The 22,536-nt window shown below is 45.3% G+C and overlaps 1 protein-coding gene across 2 annotated transcripts in view; it reads right to left on the bottom strand.

Moving 5' to 3' along the window:
* Positions 1 to 15,814, bottom strand: part of LOC144595709 (alpha-synuclein-like) — a 63,484-nt gene extending 47,670 nt beyond the window's left edge. The window contains exons 1-3 of one of the 2 annotated variants that reach the window (XM_078403256.1): positions 15,385 to 15,806; positions 14,336 to 14,377; positions 2,508 to 2,653 (exon numbers count right to left, since the gene is read on the bottom strand). In XM_078403256.1, the coding sequence (XP_078259382.1) occupies positions 2,508 to 2,653; positions 14,336 to 14,377; positions 15,385 to 15,505 (309 nt within the window). In that variant the 5' untranslated portion in view covers positions 15,506 to 15,806. Of the gene's footprint in view, positions 1 to 2,507; positions 2,654 to 14,335; positions 14,378 to 15,384 lie in introns of both variants that reach the window. The other variant, XM_078403266.1, reaches the window with a different exon arrangement.
* Positions 15,815 to 22,536: the final 6,722 nt, after the last annotated feature.

Below are 22,536 nucleotides of genomic sequence, written 5' to 3'. Positions count from 1 at the left end.
GCCCACTAATCTCCTATGTGGGACCTTGTCGAAGGCTTTCTGAAAGTCGAGGTACACCACATCCACTGACTCTCCCTTGTCAATTTTCCTAGTTACATCCTCAAAAAATTCCAGTAGATTTGTCAAGCATGATTTCCCCTTCGTAAATCCATGCTGACTCGGAATGATCCCATTACTGCTATCCAAATGCTCAGCAATTTCGTCTTTTATAATTGACTCCAGCATCTTCCCCACCACTGATGTCAGACTAACTGGTCTATAATTACCCGTTTTCTCTCTCCCTCCTTTCTTAAAAAGTGGGATAACATTTGCTATCCTCCAATCCACAGGAACTGATCCTGAATCTATAGAACATTGAAAAATGATCTCCAATGCTTCCACTATTTCTAGAGCCACCTCCTTAAGTACTCTGGGATGCAGACCATCAGGCCCTGGGGATTTATCAGCCTTCAGTCCCATCAGTCTACCCAAAACCATTTCCTGCCTAATGTGGATTTCCTTCAGTTCCTCCATCACCCTAGGTTCTCCAGCCCCTAGAACATTTGGGAGATTGTGTGTATCTTCCTCAGTGAAGACAGATCCAAAGTAACGGTTTAACTCGTCTGCCATTTCTTTGTTCCCCATAATAATCTATATACTCAAACTCTCGTCTGTTTGTTTGTTTGTTCCTGAACTACAGCCAAAATGGTACTCGGTAGCATGACAATTTTAGGCCCACCTTACTCACCGTCGTCCCTTTGGTGCTAATGGAAGAAGTTTCATTGAAATCGCTGTTATATTTTTAACGGTATTCACATTTTAAAGTTTAAATCTATCTCCGAGGGAGGGGAGAGGGGGGGGGGGAGGGAGGGAGGGAGGGGAGAGGGGGGGGAGGGGAGGAGGGAGGGAGAGGGGAGGGGAAGGATAAGGGGGGTTGAAGTGGGGGGGAGGGGAGGGGGGGAGGGGAGCAGGGAGGGGGGATAGGGATGGGGGAGTGGAGGAGGGAGGGGAGGAGGAGGGAGCAGGGAGGGGAGGGGTGGGGTGAGGGGGGAGGGGATGGTGGAGGTAGATATGATAGTGACATTTAAGAGACTTTTTGATAGGTACTCAATAACCAAAAGTCTGTAGTCTCTTTTTGCTTTGGTTTATTTTACTCATATGTTTAAACCGTAATGCGTATTCTCGATGTTTTAATATTTTATGCTTTATTCTTAATTGTTTACTGTATGTTCGTGCTGTTACTTGCGAGCGGAGCACCAAGGCACATTCCTTGTATGTGCACATACTTGGCCAATAAACTTATTAATTCATTCATTACATAGGTTTGGATGGATGTGGATCATGTGCAAGCAGATGAGATTAGTTTATAGTGGCATCATGTTCAGCACAGATAATGTGGGCTGAAGGACCTATTCCTTTAAACTTTAGAGATACAGCATGGAAACAGGCCCTTCGGCCCAACAGGTCCATGCCGGCCAGCAATCACCCTGCACACTAGCACAATCCTACACCCTCGGGACAATTTACAATTTACAGAAGCCAATTGACCTACAAATCTGCACGTCTTTGGAGTGTGGGAGGAAACCAGACCGTCTGGAGAAAACAAACGTGGGTCACGGGGAGAACGTACAAACTCCATACAGACAGCACCCATGGTCTGGATCGAACCTTGGTCTTTAGTGCTTTAAGGCAGCAAGTTTACCACCGCGCCGCTGTGCCACCCTTATGGTGGCGTAACGGTGTGGTCCTGTGCTGGACTGCTTTTAGACAATAGACAATAGGTGCAGGAGGAGGCCATTTGGCCCTTCGAGCCAGCACCACCATTCAATGTGATCATGGCTGATCATTCTCAATCAGTACCCCGTTCCTGCCTTCTCCCCATACCCCCTGACTCCGCTATCCTTAAGAGCTCTATCTAGCTCTCTCTTGAATGCATATTTATGTGCCATGTTTACTGTGAAAATCTTCCCTTTTCTTTTCTGCTACAACTCCTCCTGCTTCTAAAATGTGCTGATTTCTCCAGCTTTTGTTAACGTATTCGCTAAAACTCACTGATGGTTGGAGATTACAAGGCTTCAAATCTCCTCGGACTGAAGAGCCCAATTAGACCAAATTAATTGTCAGCTCAACACAGCACACTAGTTGATGCCAGACCAGGGAGTGAAGAATTCTCACACGGTTCGATGCCTTTGCAAATTCAAAAAATCCAGCCGCATTTCAGCTTAATATTTTCAGCTTCTTTGAGTTCCAGGTCGGAGATATGTTTTTTTAATATAAGCATTCAGTGAGCAATATTGCTCGGCAGCCTTTGGGCTTGCGTGTCCTTACATAGCCAAAAGATTCGATTGAGAAGCTGGTGACCTCAAACGCTCACACACACACACACACACAATCTGATGCAGAAATGGATAAATCATTTAACAAATCCCACACCACGGCCATGAGAACAGAGAGGAACGTGTGTCTTGTGCATAGTAATATCAGAGCCTGGGGGAAGGAGAAATGAAATGAATTTTTGAAAAGCCAACCTGCTTCACGAGCTGCTCCTTCTTCACCAGTCCGGTGGCTGCTGCTATGTTTCCAGCTCCTTCCACAGTCTTCTGAGCGACTGTGGACATTCCTGTCACCATGGCTCCTCCAACGAGCGACGCCTGTTCCTTGGTCTTCTCAGCCACTGACCAGAGATAAACGAAAACTCAGGGGGTGTTCTGACTTGCTGCACACTCTCAGCTCAAGATAGGGCATGCTTTCCAATCAAACACTGAACACAGAACAGGACAGCACAAGAACAGGCCCTCTGCCTGTTTGACCATAAGGTCATAAGTTATCGGAGCAGAATTAGGCCATTCGGTCCATCGAGTGTACACCGCCATTTAATCATGGCAGATCTATCTTTCCCTCTCAGTGCTGTTCTCCTGCCTTCTCCCCATAATCTTTGACACCCTTACCATGATGACAATCTGAATTAATTCAATCCACCAGCACATGAATGTATCCCTCTATTCCTTGACTGTTCATGTTTGTGACTTTACGCCTCTTAAATGTTTTATATCTGTTTCCACCACTCCCCCTAGCTGTGTGTTCTGGGCAGCTACCACTCTATGTGTAAAAAAATGTACCCTTTTCACCTTAAACTTATTCCCTCTAATAATGCACATTTCCACCCTGGGGAACAAGGTACTAACTATCTATCCTGTCTGTATCTCTCATAATTTTATATACTTCTATCTGGTTGCCCCTCAGCCTCCAACAATGCAGGGAAAACAGTACAAGTTTGCCCATGTAGATGTAAGGAATTGTAGACGCTAGTTTACAAAAAGGACACAAAGTGCTGGAGTAACTCAGCGGGTCAGGCATCGTCTCTGGAGAACATGGATTGGTGACATTTCAGGTTGGGATCCTTCTTCATTTTGTCCAATGTCACCTTGTAGCTGATTCACCCCAATTCAGGCAAAATCCTTGTGAACCTCTTCTGCCCCGTCTCCAGAGCCTCCATATCCTTCCTGTAATGGGGTGACCAGAACTGCACACCACCGTCCAAATGTGGCCTGACCACAGTTTTATGCAGCTGCAACATGTCATCCCAACTTTCATACTCAATGCCCCAACATGCCTTCTTTACCACTCTATCCACTTGATTTGTCATCTGTACAAAGAAAAATGGCTCCGTGCACTAGTCAAAACCATTTATCCAGTGGGTTTATTTTTAGTAAGTGTTGCAACAGCATGAGAGAGTGCAGAGGAGTTTTACAAGAATGTTGTCAGGGTGACACAATGGTACAGCTGGTAGAGCCGCTGCCTCACAGCTCCAGCACTTGGGTTCATTTCTGACCACCAGTGCCAACTGTGACAATGTGGGTTTTCTCTGTGTGCCCACTGTATATTAAAGAAAGGAGATGAGGGAGATTTCCTTTAGCCAGAGGATAGTGAATGTGTGGAATTCATTGCCACAGATGGCTGTGGAGACCAAGTCATTGGGTATTTTTAAGGTGGGGAGTGACAGATTCTTGATCAGTAAGGATGTCAAAGGCTATGGGGAGAAGGCTGGAGAATGGGGTTGAGAGGGCAAGGTAGATCAGCCATGATTGAATGGTGGAGTAGACATGATGGGCCAAATGGCCTACTTCTGCTTCTATGACTTACGAATTATGAACCCTTAGTGTGTCTATGAGTGATGGCATCTAGAGGGCTTGTTGGGGATGTGAGGACAACAGAAAAATTGGTAGTGTTGGATTAGTGTAAATGGGTTCTTAATGTTCAGTGTGGCTCCATTGGATTGAAGGTCCTGTTTCCATTTCACAATGGCTCTGTGGCTGCAGAATTATCGCTATAATTATAGTGTCTATGGTGGAGGTGGTGGGGAGTGGGGGTTCTTTGTTTCTTTGCAACAAAGGAGAATGAGGAACTATGTGCTTGAGGTGTGTGAGAGACTGAGGCAGGGCAAACCAAAATAGATAGAGGTGTAAGTGATGGTGGGCAGATTTACGTGAATTGATGGAAGGGTTAGAGGGGAGCTGGGATTTTAAATAAAACTAATTCACTTCACAAAGGTGAGGGTCTAGAACACACTGCCATGAAGGGTTGAAGGGTGGTGGTAAAACAAAAAAGCTATATTGACACTTAAAGAACTTAATCCAACCAAGAATAGGACATATGTTTAACCTAAACTCGTTTTTTTGGCCAGCAGAACTATGCCTAGGCCAAATGGCCTTTTTCTCTGTTTTAAATTTCTATGATTCTGACAATGCAATAATTTACAAATATTCGTATTAACAATAACTTGCATTTATATAATGCTTTAAACCCAGTAAGATACTCAAGTCTCTTCACAGGTGCATTAACAAATGCAACGTGATGCAGATATGAAGATACATGATCAAAGGTTTGATAGACAAGTTTCAAGGGGGGAGCGAAGAGAGAGTGGAGAGAGATTTTCCAAGTATTACTGCTCAAAGACAGTCGATCAATATCTATCCCACAGCTCTAATCATTACTAGAACAATCATGTTATCTTTTTCATAGAAATCTGTGAAAACTACTCTTACTGTGAAAATGAACCCTTTCCCACAACCTCTCTGTGTCTAAAATTATTATTAGTTTGGAGACACAAAGAAGTCTAGATGCTGGAATGAATAAAACACAAGGTGCTGGGGTAACTCAGCAGGTCAGGCAGCATCTATGGAAGACATGGACAGGCGACGTTGGGATTGAGACCCTCCTTCAGACCCGTCCTCCAAGAGATGCCGTCAGAACCACTCGGGTATTCCAGCAGGATGGGTGGCGTTTGGGTCAGAACTCTTCTCCAGGTTGGGGGGGGGGGGGGGGAGGACTGGTGGTAAGACAAGGCCAGAACAAATCAGAGCAGGCAACGGATGACCAAGGAAGGGTGGAGCCATAATCGCCATAGCCATTTACCTATATATATATATATATATATATATATATATATATATATATATATATATTATACCTATTTCTATATTTACTCATTCACTGAAAACCATTCTAATCGGATCAATTGGGATGTTGTTGCATAATGCAAGGACTGCTTTTCAAATTTCAGCACAGGTACATTGGGCTGAATGGCCTCTGTCAGTACAGTACCATTCTGCATTTCTAGTCATTGTTGGCTGCTGATGCGACCATTAAAAACCTGGATGATGGGTGCAGCAGTTCAGCACATCATATATGGCGCCAACACATATTGCTACAAGTTGTAAGATGTAGGTTATGCTCTGAATGGAATTGAATGGTAGATAGATTTGATATAATAGACTTGGCCTAACTCTGCTCCTATTACTTATGAACATGATTAGCTCATCCACACAAATTGATAGATCCACTGTAGTATTAGAAAATGGGCTCTCGAACAAGTTTCAGTTTTGACATCTACCACTTCATCCCAATTGCTGGCTACTGAAATTTTGACCTGGCATTCACATACCATCTCTTACATTACCGTCTTACCAATTTTAAACATGCCTTACCAATCTCTCCTCTCCTCTCCCTCCATTCCTTCCCCTAGCTGCACAATTCAAACCTCATTAATCCTCTAGTTTGACAATTTGCAACTCCATAATCCTTTTGTTTCACGTTTTGTGTGTGTTCATCTCTGGCTTTTGTCCAACCATCTGCTTATCTAAACCTCTACCTTACCTGTGTTCACCTATGACCTGCTATGCTTTGTCCTGCCCCTCCATTCTTCCAGCTTTCTTTTTCCCCAGCCGTACATTCTGTCTGTACATGGATCCCAATATGAAACATCACCCTATCCATGTTCTCCAGAGATGCTGCCTGACCTGCTCAGTTACTTCAGCATTTGGTGTCTTTTCAGCAACATATCATCTTCTGCTGGTGAGTTGCTTTGGTCCTAAAGTCCCTCTTTGTGAACTGTCCTATGCTCTTCAGGTTGTAATATATAATCAGCCCCTTCAAGGCAAGATGGGCTGCAGTCCCAAGATAATTCATGTTCATAAGCGATAGGAACAGAATTAGGGCATTGGGCACATCAAATCTACTTTGCCATTCAATCATGGCTGATGTATCTTTCCCTCTCAATCCCATTTTTTGTCTTCTCCCCATAGCCCCTGATCTTCCTTGCAATCCAACCTTAAGGCCATTCTCAACCACATGCATCTTATCTACCTACACTGGTATGTTGGTCTGAACATTCCTCGTGTGGTCAAAACTATACAGAGTAAAGTCCTACCACAGAACGGAGTGCTTTAGGCTTGTCAAGTCAAACTCAATTGAGATAGCAATGTAACTAAGCATATCATATTGGCTCATGACTAACAGGATTATTCCCACAAAGTGATGATTTGAAAAGCATAAAACAAAGTGTTGGAAGAACTCAAGTGGACCAGGCACCATCTGTGGAGGGAAATGGACAGATGACATTTTGGGTCGGGACCCTTCTTGGAATAGGTGGAGGCAAGCTGGAAGAGAGAGGCAAAGTCTGGTGAGTAATAGGTGTATACAGGTGAGGGGGGGGGGGGGGTGTACTGATAGGTGGATGTAGATATTGGCAAAGGATAGATGTGGAAAGGAGACAAAACAGCATCAGATAAAGAAAAAGGGGAGTGAAATGTAAAGCCAGAGAAAAGGAAATGAATGGATGGGGGGCAGGGGGAGTGTGAAGAGTGGGTGAGGGAGAGGAAAATGGAGTGCTCGGAGAAGGGAGAGGTGGCAGATGGAATGTAAGGAGGTGGGGAAAGGAACAGGGTGATGGGTAGTGGGAAAAATGTGTGTGCACCAGGTTGGGGGATCTGGAAACATACTGCATCTCTAAACTAAACTAAGATGGTCCAAGTGATGATAATAAACTTATACCAACACCAATGCCACTTGGTAGGGTAAATGGCCACTGCAAATTGCCCCAAATTTGTGGAGGTGAGTGTTAGAATGTAAGGAGAGTTGATGAGAATATGGGCAGATTTTAAAAATGTGATCAGTGTAAATGAATGGCTATTGGCTGATGTGGATTTGGTGGGCCGAATGGTCTGTTTCCATGCTATCTCCATCTCTCTATGACAATATGTGAGGTAAATACTTGTTTCCTATTGAGCTATTTATCCATTATAATTGTATTTGTATAGTTTAAATACAATAGAACTGCGTAAGCATTTGTTGTTAAGAAAACATCATTTTTGTATTGAAACATGTGGGAAACAATATTCAGTGGTCAGGCTAAAATATGGGTCCTTGTTGGGAACTTGAACTGTTGCTGCCTTTCAATGGCTGCCCTATTTTGAAAGAACGTGGAGCCAACTAGAGGCATCTCGATAAAGGGTGACAAGGAGTGATGTCCTGAACACAATTTCCTCCCTCACCAGAAGACAGGTGGTACGGTGGTGCAGCGGTAGAGTTTCTGCCATACAGTGCCAGAAACCTAGGTTTGATTCTGACTACGGGTGCTGTCTGTACGGAGTTTGTACGTTCTCCCTGTGATACTTCACACTGTATCTCTCATACTTCAGAGATACAGTGTGGAAACAGGCTCTTCTGCCCACCGGGTCCACGGCTGACCAGCGGATCACCCCGTACACCAGCACTATCCGACACACTAGGGGCAATTTACAGATGCCAATTAACCTATAAACCTGCTGGTTTTTGGAGTGTGGGAGGAAACCGCAGCACATTCGAGACACTCATCATTCTCTGTGTTAAAATGTTTGATAAAATGTTCAGATGTACCTTTAGAAAATAAATGAGGAGGAATTCATTTTGTCAGGAGGTGGTGAATCTGTGGTATAAGAAAATAACTGCAGATGCTGGTACAAATCGATTTATTCACAAAATGCTGGAGTAACTCAGCAGGTCAGGCAGCATCTCGGGAAAGAAGGAATGGGTGACGTTTCGGGTCGAGACCCTTCCTCAGACTGATGTCGGGGGTGGGACAAAGGAAGGATATAGGTGGAGACAGGAAGATAGAGGGAGATCTGGGAAGGAGGAGGGGAAGGGAGGGACAGAGGAGCTATCTGAAGTTGGAGAAGTCGACGTTCATACCACCGGGCCGTAAACTGCCCAGGCGAAATATGAGGTGCTGCTCCTCCAATTTCCGGCGGGCCTCACTATGGCACTGGAGGAGGCCCATGACAGAGAGGTCAGACTGGGAATGGGAGGGGGAGTTAAAGTGCTGGGCCACCGGGAGATCAGTTGCGTTAATGCGGACCGAGCGCAGGTATTCAGCGAAGCGATCGCAGAGCCTGCGCTTGGTTTCGCCGATATAAATAAGTTGACATCTAGAGCAGCGGATGCAATAGATGAGGTTGGAGGAGGTGCAGGTGAACCTCTGTCTCACCTGGAAAGACTGTTTGGGTCCTTTGATGGAGTTGAGGGGGGAGGTAAAGGGACAGGTGTTGCATCTCGTGCGGTTGCAAGGGAAAGTGCCCGGGGTTAGGGTGGTTTGGGTAGGAAGGGACGAGTGGACCAGGGAGTTGCGGAGGGAACGGTCTCTGCGGAACGCAGAGAGGGGAGGGGATGGGAAGATATGGCCAGTGGTGGGGTCCTGTTGTAGGTGACGGAAATGTTGGTGGATGATATGTTGGATCCGCTGGCTGGTGGGGTGGAAGGTGAGAACGAGGGGGATCCTGTCCTTGTTGCGAGTGGGGGGAGGGGGAGCAAGAGCGGAGCTGCGGGATGTAGAAGAGACCCTAGTGAGAGCCTCATCTATAATGGAGGAGGGGAAGCCCCGTTTTCTGAAAAATGAGGACATCTCGGAAGCCCTAGTCTGAAACACCTCATCCCGGGCGCAGATGCGGCGTAGACGGAGGAATTGGGAGTAGGGGATTTTGTGAATAAATCGTGGTGAATCTGTGGAATGCAGACGGCTGTGGAGGCCGAGTCATTGGGTAATTTTAAAGCAGAGATTGGCAGGTTCTTGATCAGTAAGGGTGTCAAAGGTTACGGGGAGAAGGCAGGAGAATGGGGTTGCGAGGGAAAGATAGATCAGCCGTGATTGAATGGTAGGGTAGAATCAATGGGCCAAATGGCCTAATTCTGCTCCTATGACTTGGGAACAGAAAAATTCATTCAAACAACAAGCATTGGCGTATGTCTTATCTTTTATATATTTACCTGTTCATGGGATTTTGAACCTCACTGGAAATGCTGGCAATTATTGTCCTTTCCTAACAACCCCGGAATTAAGAGACATTGATGAACCTGGAGTCACATGTAAGCCGTGCAGAGTAAGTTTACTCTAAGGCTTTTATGATAATCCAATAGATCTGTGGTTGCCATTATTCAAAGTAATTGGGCTGAAATTCCACAGCTGCTGCTTTGGGATTTGAACTTCCCTCCCTGGATCAATACTCTAAACAACTGGATGCTCGCTCGGTAACCTGATCTTCATGCTACCCCATCCCTGCTGATCTGTATTAACTTTGAAGCTACTATAGTCTGTTCTATGTTTCAGATATGAAACAACAAACAAACAAAAGAATATTTACGAAAAATTGTACGATCCCCAGACTGGTTCTGTATATATTGACTCCATTTATACTTCACACTGCCTCGGCAATGTCAGTAGCACAAACGGGTCGCACCCTCCCTCTTCTCCCCTCTCCCATTAGGCAAGAGGTATAGATGTGTGAAACTATACACCTCCAGATTCAGGGACAGTTTCTTCCCAGCTGCTATCAGGCAACTGAACCATCCTACCAACAACTAGACAGCGGTGCTAAGCTACGATCTACCATATTGGAGACCCTCAGACCTATCTTTGAGCGGACATTACTGGACTTTATTTGCACTAAACATTATTCCCTTTATCATGTATCTGTACAGTGTGGATGGTTCGATTGTAATCACGTATTGTCTTACTGCTGACTGGTTAGCATACAACAAAAAGCTTTTCACTGTACCTCGGTACAGGTGACGATAAACGAAACTAAACTATATATGCTTTAAATATTTATCTGTACTGCTTCAGAAACAATTGCGTTCAATTCTATGCCCTGTCCTCTGAGAGAAATCAAATCTATTGGTTGCCATTAACTCTTGACCTATTGCCAGAGCTTATTATAAATTCACAATTAGCAGCCTCATTGACAAAAGAACAAGTTGCCCTTATACATGTCCTGCAAAAATGTACAAACACTTGAGTCTCATGTTCTACTTTCTCTGAAAGGTTATTTGCGAGAGCTTTAACACTAGAGACAAAAGCACAGATAATAAAATTGGTGAATGAAGTTACCTCTATTTTATAATTTAATGGGACAGTTATCAGATCAAGACAATCTTTGTCACACTGTTCCTGGTTGTTAACTCAATTTTGCAAATAATTGCCACATCAGTAATACAGAACATGTTATGTAGATATTCTCTCTCAATTTTCTCACATATTATATATGTGTGTGTGTGTGTGTGTGTGTGTGTGTGTGTGTGTGTGCGTGTGTGTGTCTATCATGCTCCTATCTAACATCCCCTGAAACACCAGTATTGTATCTGCTTCCACCACCACCCCTGGCAGCGCGTCCCAGGCACCCACCACTCAAAGAAACTTGCACCCCAAAACTCCTTTAAACTCTGCCCCTCTCGCCTTAAATCTGTGGCCTCTTCACTGTGACAGTTCCACCCTGGCTCTGACCGTTTACCCTATCTATGCATCTCATAATTTTGTGTACTTCAGCCACCAGCGCTCCAGAGAAAATAATTCAAGTTGCACCAGCACGTAGTGGTGCCTTAAACCTTCACAATTTACCAGTTTATCTCAAAGGCACTTTAGCAAAATCATAACTTTAATTCCCAGTGATGAAGGGGGAAAAACAGAGCAAAGACACTCCTTTGATTTTTGCAAAGGCTTTGCATTTCACCGTCACATCATTTTGCCTTGTTAAATGCTCACATCTTCTCTTATCTCCCTTTCACTGCACAGTGCTGTACTCAGGACTTAATTTCAAATTAAATCAGCTGTATTCTGCGTTTCTGCTGAAGAAAGATCATAAGAAAACACATGGGGAATATTGTATAACCTCGACTGCATCCACCTTCCAGATCTGCGAGTGGGGAGGCCAAATTAATGGGCAGAGCTGGCAGGCAGAAGCCGAAGAGAACCATTGCCTCAGGTCAATGTCTCGTTAGCTCTTATTTCTCCGATACAGCTTGACACACCGATCCTTCTGCTCTAAATAGATGTATTGAGCCCACTATTCTGCACAGCAGGTAAGGGGGGGGGGGGAGTGAGGAAGCAATTCACCCCCCCCCAACACCTAATAAGTCAGAGCACTCTAATTTGAGAGCATTCTTGGTCAAACCAGATGCCAAATGTTAGGGGGGAAAAAAAGACACAAAGTGCTGGTGTAACTTTGCAGGTCAGACAGCATCTATGGAGAATACGGATAGGTAACTCTAGAAATACAGCACGGAAACAGACCCTTTGGCCCACCATGTCAGTGTCGACCAATGATCACCCATACGCCAGCATTATCCTGTGCACTCGGGACAATTTACAATTTTGCCAAGTTAGTTAACCTACAAACCTGCACATCTTTGGAGTGTGGGAGGAAACCAGAGCTACTGGAGAAAACCCACGCAGTCACGGGGAGAACATACAATCTCCGGAAGGACAGCACCCGTAGTCAGGATTGAACCTTGGTCTCTGGCGCGTAAGGCAGCAACTCTACCATGTCACCTGTCTGTAGCTTCTCTGGTTCGGATATGTACTCGGTATTTCTAGCCCGGGGTACAGGTCCTCTCTGAGTTATGAATGTCTGACTTATGGACACCCTAGGCAAATGATTGAGCATTTGGGAGACTGGTGGGATGGGTGAGGGTAGATTTGTTTGCTGCTGCAGACATCTTCTGCTGAGTGGGAATGAGGCATTTCAGTAATGTCTTGTCCGCACCCCCCCCCCCCCCCTCCTCCACCATTCCCCTACCCCAGCAGCAACAATCAGGGGGCTGAGTGGAGCTGAGCAGAGCTGGGAGCTCCGAGCAGACTCACTCCTCACTCACTGAGTCAGTGACGCCCACTCAAGCGCTCTGTGCCTTTTAAAAATAAAACTAGCATCTGCAGATCCTTGTGTCTTTTCTTATAAACCAGCATCTGCAGATCCTTGTGTTCACGTCAAACATCTAGTACAGATGATGTACCACCATTCTGACCCTCTACCTTATTCTTTCACAGTAACCCACGTTCTGACTTGCAAGATGCTGCCCCATTGATTCAGGCCATCACCTGAAAAGTCAAAATCTAATAAATCAATTACTTTGAGCAATGACTTCTTCCTTGAAGTTTGTTCTTTTCAGTCTGTTTTTACTTAATTTGTATTTACATTAAGACATCGCCTCAGGGAATTAACGGATGAAACATAAATATCAAAGAACTGACCTATTGTTTTGATTTAATCAGTACTCGTTTGGCATTGGTACCATGGAGAGCTCCACACAGCGAGGGTAGCTGCCTAGACAGTGCATGTGTACTTTAAAATCCAATCTTAATGCACTGATCCAAATCATTTCACCTTCTAATCTCACTAATGTTGGTAGTGCCCTGGATTACAATGAATTACATATAATTTTACATGCTTGTAAAAAGTACTATCATAACATTTAAGAGACATTTGGACAGGTACATTGATGGGATGAGTTTAGAGGGCTTTGGACCAAGCGCGAGCAGGTGGGACGAGTGTGGATGGGGCATGTTGGCAGCATGGGCAAGTTGGGCTGAAGGGCCTGTTTTCACCTTGTACGACTCTATGCATACATGACAAGAGAACCATTGACTCCTATCACTCTCTATGTTTCTATCTTACAGCAAGCAGCTGGCAATTCAGCCCAACACATCCATCCTCCCTAGCCTGATTTATGGATCACAACACCAGTGAAAAACCAAAGATGAACACATGTGGTTCTGCTAATAGTTACGGAGGCCAATGAGCCCTTGAAACCTTATTTCACATCTGCAACAGCAACCCACTGTAAGAGCTACAAAGTCCAATATGATTTGTGGGAACACCTTGTTAGCTCTTTCCCACATGAGAGTCTATATCGAAGAAAAGCACAATGCAACTCTGTGGGGAAATAAAATCGATACTCTTCCTGACTCACCTTGCACTTTAAATGGGTTTACAAGGGCAGTTTGCATAGACACCACCAATATTTCCTTCAGGGTAAACTATGGACGTGGATCATTGTTGTTGGATGGTTAAAGGGTCTGAAAGGAAAGTTAGGGAATAGGAATCTCTCTTTTAGGAAAAGGTACAATGTTAGATTGAGGCTTCTCAAGATGATCCCAGGTAGTGATGGGACGGGGGAAACCTTCTCCAAGGTCCTACAGTGTGTGGGGATCATAGTCGTAGAGTCATCGGGTCATAAAATTATGCAGCTTGGAAAGAGGCCCTTCAGCCCAATATTCCCACTCCAACCAACATGCCCCAACTACACGAGTCTCACCTGCCTGCATTTGGCCCATATCCCTCCAAACCTATCCTATCCAAATACTTGTCCAAATGATTTTTGAATCTTGTGATAGTACCTACCTCAACTACCTCCTCTGGAAGCTAAAAAAAGGTTGCCCCTCAGGTTTTGATTAAATCTCTCCCCCCTCTCACATTAAACCGATGTCCTCTGGTTCTTGATTCCCCTACTCTGGGTAAAAAGCTCTGTGCATTTACCCTATTTATTCCTCTCATCACTTGATGACTTGAAGATAGATTTATCTTGCGTTATGGATGTGCCGAGGAAGAAAGTCAGGTTGATGGGGATAATGCAACCATGAGCATTGATTGAGGGAATAAACTAGATGGGCTGAACGGACTTTCCCCATCCTGTTCGCCCTGACACCAAGAAAGAGACCAGCACACACAAAGGGACAAGCACAGACATCGATAAGTCTATTAGTCGGTGATACCTGACGACACTCCGTGAAACACCCCTTCTTTAGTCTTGGAGCCTGAAAATAAATACATTTTTAAAGCAAAATAAGGAAAGAGCCCTGTTAGCATTTTGGAAAAATGTCACAAATCAGTAAACTGATTCCTCTCCCCCTCCCCCCCCCCCAACCTTTCACCTTCCCCCATCAGATTCCCAAGGCGTTGCAAGCAAGCTTGACTGCTGGGGGTGGTGGTGGGGGGAGACAGATTAAGACCAGGACTTGTAGTGAGGGTCGCCCTGACAGATGTGACTGCGGCGATCCAGGGTCCGCCGGGGTCGGGGGATGGGGTGGGGAGGGGGATGGGATGGGGGTCGTGCCGAGTTCGGGTCAACAACAAGGCAGCCCACAGCCCTAACGTTCACAACACGCACGGGGCAGCAAAGGGTTAAACGCGCCATTACCACATTCCTCCAGAAGCCCCTTCACAAAGCACCAGCGCCTGGCTGGGAGTAGTAATGGGCATTCTGTCAACCCACACAGTCTAACGTGGGTTAAAATCCCTTTAACATTGAAACCTGGGGTTTCATTTTTAATATTGTACACGGCCAAGAAAGAAATTTTTATTTTAATCCCTTCAGGTGAAAATAAAATCCTGTTTATTAATTTCTGTAACTCGCTTCGAGTTCCCCCTCTGATCTTAAACCAGGAGCCCTGACCTTGGGATCTCAGTTCTTATCCCACCCGGTGCAGTCTTTCCAGACGGGTGAGGGGGGGGGGGGGGGGGGGGACTAAATCGTGTTTGACCACAGGTCGAGAGAGAGAGAGCATTCTTACAATTACCCCCCAACAGCTTGCAGTTACAAAGCGCCAACTCTCAGCTAAATACTACGGACATTATTGTCCATTCTCGCCAGACACTTGATGCTCTTTATTCAATGACTTCCACCTTCTCCACACTATCTATCCTCCCTCTCTTATCATTTCCCCGTGGGTGGTAGAAATAAAAGACTCTCCTTGTCCTCCACCACCATACCCGCTCCAGGGAACATCACCTTGGGTATTTGGCCATTGGGTTTCCAACCTACCCACGTAAAGCATCCCATCCTTGGTCTTCCCCGCCGCCTCTGCCACTCCTTGCTTGGTTTTCTCCGCCGCTGCCACCACCCCGTCTTTAGCTTTGGACAGCCCTTTCATGAACATGTCCATGGTCACCGTGCGATCGTCTTCACCCTGCCTGCTTCACCAGCACGACCATCAACCTCCAGCCGCACGCTGCACTAAGAGTGAGTGAGTTGCTTCCTTCCTTCCTTCCTTCCCTCCTCTTGTATTAATTGCTCGGTCGATCAGCACATCGCTGCCTTGCCGTTGGTTGGAGAGGCGAGGTCGTGCACACACACACAGAGAGAGAGAGAGAGAGAGAGAGGTGAGAGCGCCGAACGCTGAAGGATGGATGCTGTGCCGGAGGAGATTGCAATGACTCGGGCTCAGGCGCGTCCCGATCTCGGCAAGCGAGCGAGCGAGCGAGCGTGCATCCTGATTTGTCGGTGCGAGGGACCTTCATCTCCCCGCTCCCGACCCTATTTGGCTCTCGCTCTCTTCCTCTGAACTCTTCCAACATTGATGAATAACGCTTCATCGATGATTGGTACCTTTTTCCGTTTAGTTTAGTTTATTGTCACTAGATGGACATGGGCCAAACGCAGGCTGGCGAGACCAGTGGAGATGGGACATGTTGGCCCAGGTGGGCAATTTGGGCTGAAGGGCCTCTTTCCACGCCGTATGACTTTATCACCCTACGACTTGTACCGAGGTACAGTGAAACGCTTTTGTTGCGTGCTAACCAGTCATTGGAAAGACTACATGACTTCAATCGAGCCATCCATAGTGTGCAGATACATCAGGTTCAGCATGGTGGAGGAGCCCCTGTAGAACCACTGCCTTACAGCGCCAGAGACCTGGGTTCCATCCTGATTCCTCCCACTTTCCAAAGATGTGTGGGTGTGTTGGTTAATAAACCTCTGTAAATTGTCCCTAATGTGTAGGATAGACCTAGTGTATGAGTGATCGAGTGCGGACTCGGTCAGCCGAAGGGCCTGTTTCATGCTGTATCTCTAAACTAAACTAAGCTAAACTAAACAATAAAGGGAATAACATTTAGTGCAAGGTTAAGTCCAGTGAAGTCCGATTCAAGGTAGTCTGAGATTCTCCAATGAGATAGATGGAAGCTCAGGACTGCTCTCCAGTTGTTCATAGGATTGTTCAGTCGCCTGGGAAGAATCTGTCCCTGAATCTAGAGGGATGCGTTTTCACACTTCTGTATCTCTTGCATGATGGGAGAGGGGAGAAGAGGGAGTGGTCAGGGTGTGATTTGTCCTTGATTATGCAGGTGGCCTTGCCGAGGCAGCATGAAGTGTAGAGGGGGTTAATGGAAGGGAGGTTAGTTTGTGTGACGGTCTGGGCTGCATCCACAATTTGCTGCAATTTCTTGCGGTCTTGGATGGAGCTGTTCCCAAACCATGCTGTGATGCATCCCGAATAAATGCTTTCTTCGGCACATCTGTAGAAGTTGGTGAGAGTTGTTGGGGACATGCCAAACCTCCGTGAGATGTTGGAAGTGGAGGCTGGGTTTTCTTATCATTAGAGCTGGCACACTTTGGATGGACGAATCAGAATATGTTAACTGACTAGAAATCAAGTTTTGCGATACAGCATGGAGACAGGCCCTTCAGCCCACCGAGTCCATGCCGAACATTGATCACCCATTCACACTAGTTCTATGTTATCCCACTTTCTCGTCCACTGCTTTCACACTAGGGACAATTTTACAGAGGGCGGTTAACCTACAAACTCACACCTCTGTGGGATGTGGAAGGAAACTGGTGCACCCGGAGAAAACCCATGTGGACACAGGGAGAATGTGTGAACTTCACATAGACAGGATTGAAGCCAGTTCTCTGGTGCGGTGCGGCAGTGACTGTAGTAGCTGTGCCACTGTTCTGCTCTAGAATAACTAGAATTCATAAGAATATAAGTTGGAAAATGGGCATGCCATTCACCCCCTTGCTCCTGCTTTACCATTCTATAGCATATAGAACAAAGAACAAAGCAGACAGTGCTGAAGTAACTCACCATGTCAGGCAGCATCTCTAGCAAAGATGAATAGTGACTGTGGGGCCAGGTTCAGCTCAAACTCCATCATCAAGTTTGCTGATGACACTGTGGTGGTGGGCCGGATCTCCGACAACGATGAGAAGGCCTACCGGGAGGAGGTGGCTGATTTGGCACTCTGGTGTCAGGACAATAGCCTCCTCTTGAATGTCACTAAAACTAAGGAGCTGATTGTGGACTTTAGAAGGGCTAAACATCCAAGGACGTACACGCCACTGGCGATAAATGGGTCTACTGTGGATAGGGTGAGCAGTTTTAAATACTTGGGAGTCCACATCACAGAGGATCTGACATGGGCAACGCACATTGCCGCACTGGTGGGTAAGGCAAAGCAGCGCCTTTACCACCTTAGACAGCTGAGGAAATTCAGAGTGTCTCTGAGGATCCTTCATTGCTTCTACTCTGGGGCTGTAGAGAGCATCCTGTCCGGCAACATTACAGTCTGGTTTGGGAACAGCTCTGCCCAGGACAGGATGGCCCTGCAGAGAGTAGTGTGTTCGGCAGAACGCACCATGGGAGCTACACTCGTCCCCCTGCAGCACCTATACATCAGGAGGTGCAGATCCAGAGCAAGTAAGATTATGAGGGACCCGTGCCACCCCAGTAACGGACTGTTCCAGATGCTACGGTCAGGCAAACGCCTCCGCTGTCACGCTGTGAAAACGGAAAGGATGAGACGGAGTTTCTTCCCATGGGCCATCAGGACTGTCAACTTTTATAACTCCAGAGACTAAATTTTGTCTACACTATAGTAACTTTATTAACTTTATTTATATGCTGTAACTGTAATTCTTTTTTGTGCACAATCCGCAGGCATTGCCACTTTCATTTCACTGCACATCGTGTATGTGTATGTGACAAATAAACTTGACTTGACAACTGACAACCTCTCCTGGCCTAATCACAATCTCTCCAAACACCATGGCTATCTAGCCAGGAAACGGAGGAGATAAATAAAATTAGATTAATTTCGGCTATCCCTCATTCCAGGTCTACTGAATAGATCATGGAACAAAGAACACGAAGAAGGATCCCAACCTGAAACATCACCTATCCATGTTCTCCAGAGATGCTGCCTGACCCACTAAGTTACTTCAGCACTTTGTATCTTTCTTTTTGAAACCAGCATCTGCAGTTCCTTGTGTCTACAGAGAATAGTGTGCTACAGGCCCTTCAGCCCACAATGTCAATGCCGAATATGATGCCAGGTTATCATGCCTACACGTGATCCATATTCCTCCATTCCCTGCATATCCATCTAAAAGCCTCATTAAAAACCCCTATCATACCTGCCTCCACCACCATCTCTGGCAGCATATTCCAGACACCTGCCACCCTCTGTGTAAACAACTTGCCTCGCATATCTCCTGTAAACGTTGACCCTTCCTCCTTAAAGCTATGCCCTCTAGATTTTGTCCTTTCCATTTCTGACTGTCAAGCTTATTTATGCCTCTCAGAATTGTATATATTTCTACCAGGTCTCCCCTCAACCTCCAAAGTTCCACCCTTAGGATCTACCCGATACTCATATTCATTGCTCCCCATAATATTTAGGAAATTAGCAATCTCTGTATTGACAGTATTCAGTGACTGGATCTTTACAACCCTCTTTGATGAAGAGTTCCAAAGATTCATCACCCGCTGGATGAAGACATTTATAGAGTCATAGTGTCATAAGGCATGGAAACTGGCCCTTCGGACCATCTTGTTCACACCAACCAACATGTCCCTTCTACACTAGTCCCACCTGCCTGCGTTTGGTCTGTATACCTCCAAACCTGTCCTAGCCATGTATCTGTCTAATTGTTTCCAAAACATTGCAATAGTCCCTGCCTTCACTACCTCCTCTGTAAGCTCATTTCATACACCCACCACCTTTAGTGTGAAAAAGTTACCCCTCAGATTCATATTAATTCTTTCCCTTCTTCAGAAGAAAGGACTTTTTCCAAAACGTCACCCATTCCTTCTATCCAGAGATGCTGTCTGTCCCGCTGAGTTACTCCAGCATTTTGTGTCTATCTTTAGTGTAAACCAGTATCTGCAGTTCCTTCCTACACACCTTCTATACCCAATACTCTTACAGATGAAGGCCAATAGGCCAAAAGCCTTTTTGCCCACCTTATCTATCTGTGACGCCACCTTCATGGAACTATGTAGTTTAGTTTAGTTTAGTTTAGTTTATTGTCACGTGCACCGTGGTACAGTGAAAAGCTTTTGGTGCATGCTAACCAGCCAGCAGAAAGACAATGTATGATTACAATCGAGCCATTCGCAATGTGCAGATACATGATGTGCCCGCACTCCTCGATCCCTCTGCTCTACAACACTCCCCAGAGCCCTATCATTCACTGTGTAGGTCCTGCCCATGTTAGATTTTCTAAAATATCTACTTATCTTACTTATCTTTACCTTGAATGGACAAAGCTTTACTTTGAGTCCGTGACCCCTGGTTCTAAGCATTCCAGCCAAGGGAAATGTCATCCTCAAAGTCCACTAAGAAGCTTTATGTGTTCAGCTAAAGTTCCCTCGAGCTTTACTTTTCACTTCCCCTCTCCTCTCCTTATCTGACATCCTTTTGTCTTTGAATTGATGAATGGAAAGATGCAGTATGTAAACAGGCAACACTGTGGTGCAGTAGTAGAGTTGATGCCTTCCAGCGGTTCGATACTGACAGGTGCTGTCTGTACGGAGATTGTACATTCTCCCCATGACCATGTGGGTTTTCTCCAGGTGCTCCGGTTTCCTCCCACGTTTCAAAGACGCGGGTTTGTAGGATAATTGGCCTCTGTAAATTGTCCCTAGTGTGTGGAATAGAACTAGTGTGCAAAGTAATTGTTGGTCGGCTTGGACTCAGTGGGCCGAAGGGCTTGTTTCCATGCAGTATCTCTAAACTAACCTAAAAAACAAAAAAAAGTCCCTTTGGCCCATCGAGTCCATGCTGATTTCGATCACCCATTCACACTAGTTCTATATTCTCCCACTTTTGCATTCACTCACTATACACTAAGAGCAAGTTACAGAAGTCAATTAACTTACAAACCATTTTCACTTGGTCTTCTTTTCACCTATAGCCTTTGTCACTTACTCCACCTATCTGAATGAATGAATGGATGAATGAAAGAATGAATTAATTAATTAATACTTTATTGACACATGTGAAAAGTCACAGTGAAATTCTTTGTTTGCATACACAAGGTATGCAATAGTCGCCCCATAATGGTGATAAAGGGCGCCCCATAAATCTGCCAACCAACACCCTCCCGCCAACAGGAGGCGTCACCTGTCCATTCCTTCCACAGATTCTGCCTCACTTGGCTGTGTTCCTCCAGCACTTTGTGTTAAACTCAAAAGCATAGGGACTGATTCTCTTCACCACTCCTCAAACAATAAAACTAACATCTCTGATGTCGACCTGGTGAATCTCTATTGAGTCTAAAGACGGGGTCTTGACTGGAAAACTTACTTATTCCTTTTCTCCAGAGATGCTGCCTGACGCGCTGAGTTAATCCAGGTTTTTGTGTCTCCAAATCTCTATTTCACGTTCTCTGCCATCAATATATCCTTAGGAAGACCACATATGTACACAGTATTCCAGATGCAGTCTTATCTGTGCCCCTTATTCTTTCTCTCATTGAAGAGGGTTCTGAGGTTTTAATTTATTTTCTTTTGGCAATAGAAATCAGAGATGCAAAAAAATGGCTGTTTCTGAAAGATATGCATTAATTGCAATTTTCCTGTAGGTTGCAATAAAAATAAACCCTTTTCGACCTGCATGCTCCATGCCTGCAGCACATTCGTGGCAATTTTAGGGATAATTTGTTTTAAATATACTGCGCTTGGTGTCACAATGCGAAATCTCACAAAAACAGGCACGTTTTGCCATCTGGTGAAAGTGTAAATGCTAAATAGAGCAGAAAGAGATGGTGATCAAATTGATCAATGGTTGTGAGCGCCTCTGCAAATTCAGATGCAGACTTCACCATGAGAATAAAAAACCCTTGAACATTATAATGAGGTCTCTGACGTTTCATATAATTTTATGGTTGTTGAGGGAATTCAATGCTCTTGCGATATCATGTCCTTTGTATGTCATGGGGACGCCAAGCAGTTAATGTGCAGGGAAACACAAAGGCAACAATAAAGTTTTCCCTGCACAAATACTCAGGCAAACACCGTGCCACCCTCAACAAAGAGCAGTGTGGTGGATCAGTGGTAGCGTTGCTGCCTTACAGCGCCAGAGACCCCGGTTCGATCCTGACTACGGGTGTTGTCAGTATGGAGTTTGTTAAGTTCTCCCTGTGACCGCGTGGGTTTTCTCTGGGTGCTCCAGATTCGTACCACATTCCAAAGGCGTACAAGTTTGCAGGTTAATTGGCTTCGGTCAGTATTGTAAATTGTCCCTAGTGTGTAGGACATTGTTAGTGTATGGGTGATCACTGGTCAGTGGGCCAAAGGGTCTATTTTTGCACTGTATCTCTAAAATAAAATAAACTAAACTAAACATGATTGTCATGGAAATTCTCAGCTCCACTCAATTAATGTTAGTGATTTATTTCTTGGTCAACATTATGTCAAGGTTCTTTATCCTGTTGGAATCTGCACCTGCATTTCCAGAGGCTTTCACTTCCATTTGCATGTATGAGAGCGGGAGAGAGAGATTTAATTTGATCGCCATGTCTTTCTGCTGGAATATACAACATTCTTCTACTTTGGAGCTCCCATCTGAATATTGAATAACTGATGTCAAAAGCTGGTAACAGGTGTTGGCGCTGAGAAGTTGCCCCAACAATGTCATTGTCAATGTCCTTTCAATCTCAAAGGAACATTGGGAGGCTATAGAGCAGAGGGATCTTGGAGTACAGGTGGATAGTTTCCTGAAAGTGGCATCACAGGTACACAGTGAGGTCAATGGTTATTGGGCAAAAGGTATAGAAGTATGAAAACACACCACCAGATTCAGGGACAGTTTGTTCCCAGCTGTTGTCAGGTAACTGAACCATCCTATCAACAACTAGAGACAGTCCTGAGCTGCTATCTACCTCATTGACGACCCTTGGACTATCTTTGAT

The sequence above is a fragment of the Rhinoraja longicauda genome, chromosome 1, assembly GCF_053455715.1.
Source record: "Rhinoraja longicauda isolate Sanriku21f chromosome 1, sRhiLon1.1, whole genome shotgun sequence".
In the NCBI taxonomy this organism is placed as follows: domain Eukaryota; kingdom Metazoa; phylum Chordata; class Chondrichthyes; order Rajiformes; family Arhynchobatidae; genus Rhinoraja; species Rhinoraja longicauda.
This window is presented reverse-complemented; position numbering and strand designations above follow the sequence as displayed.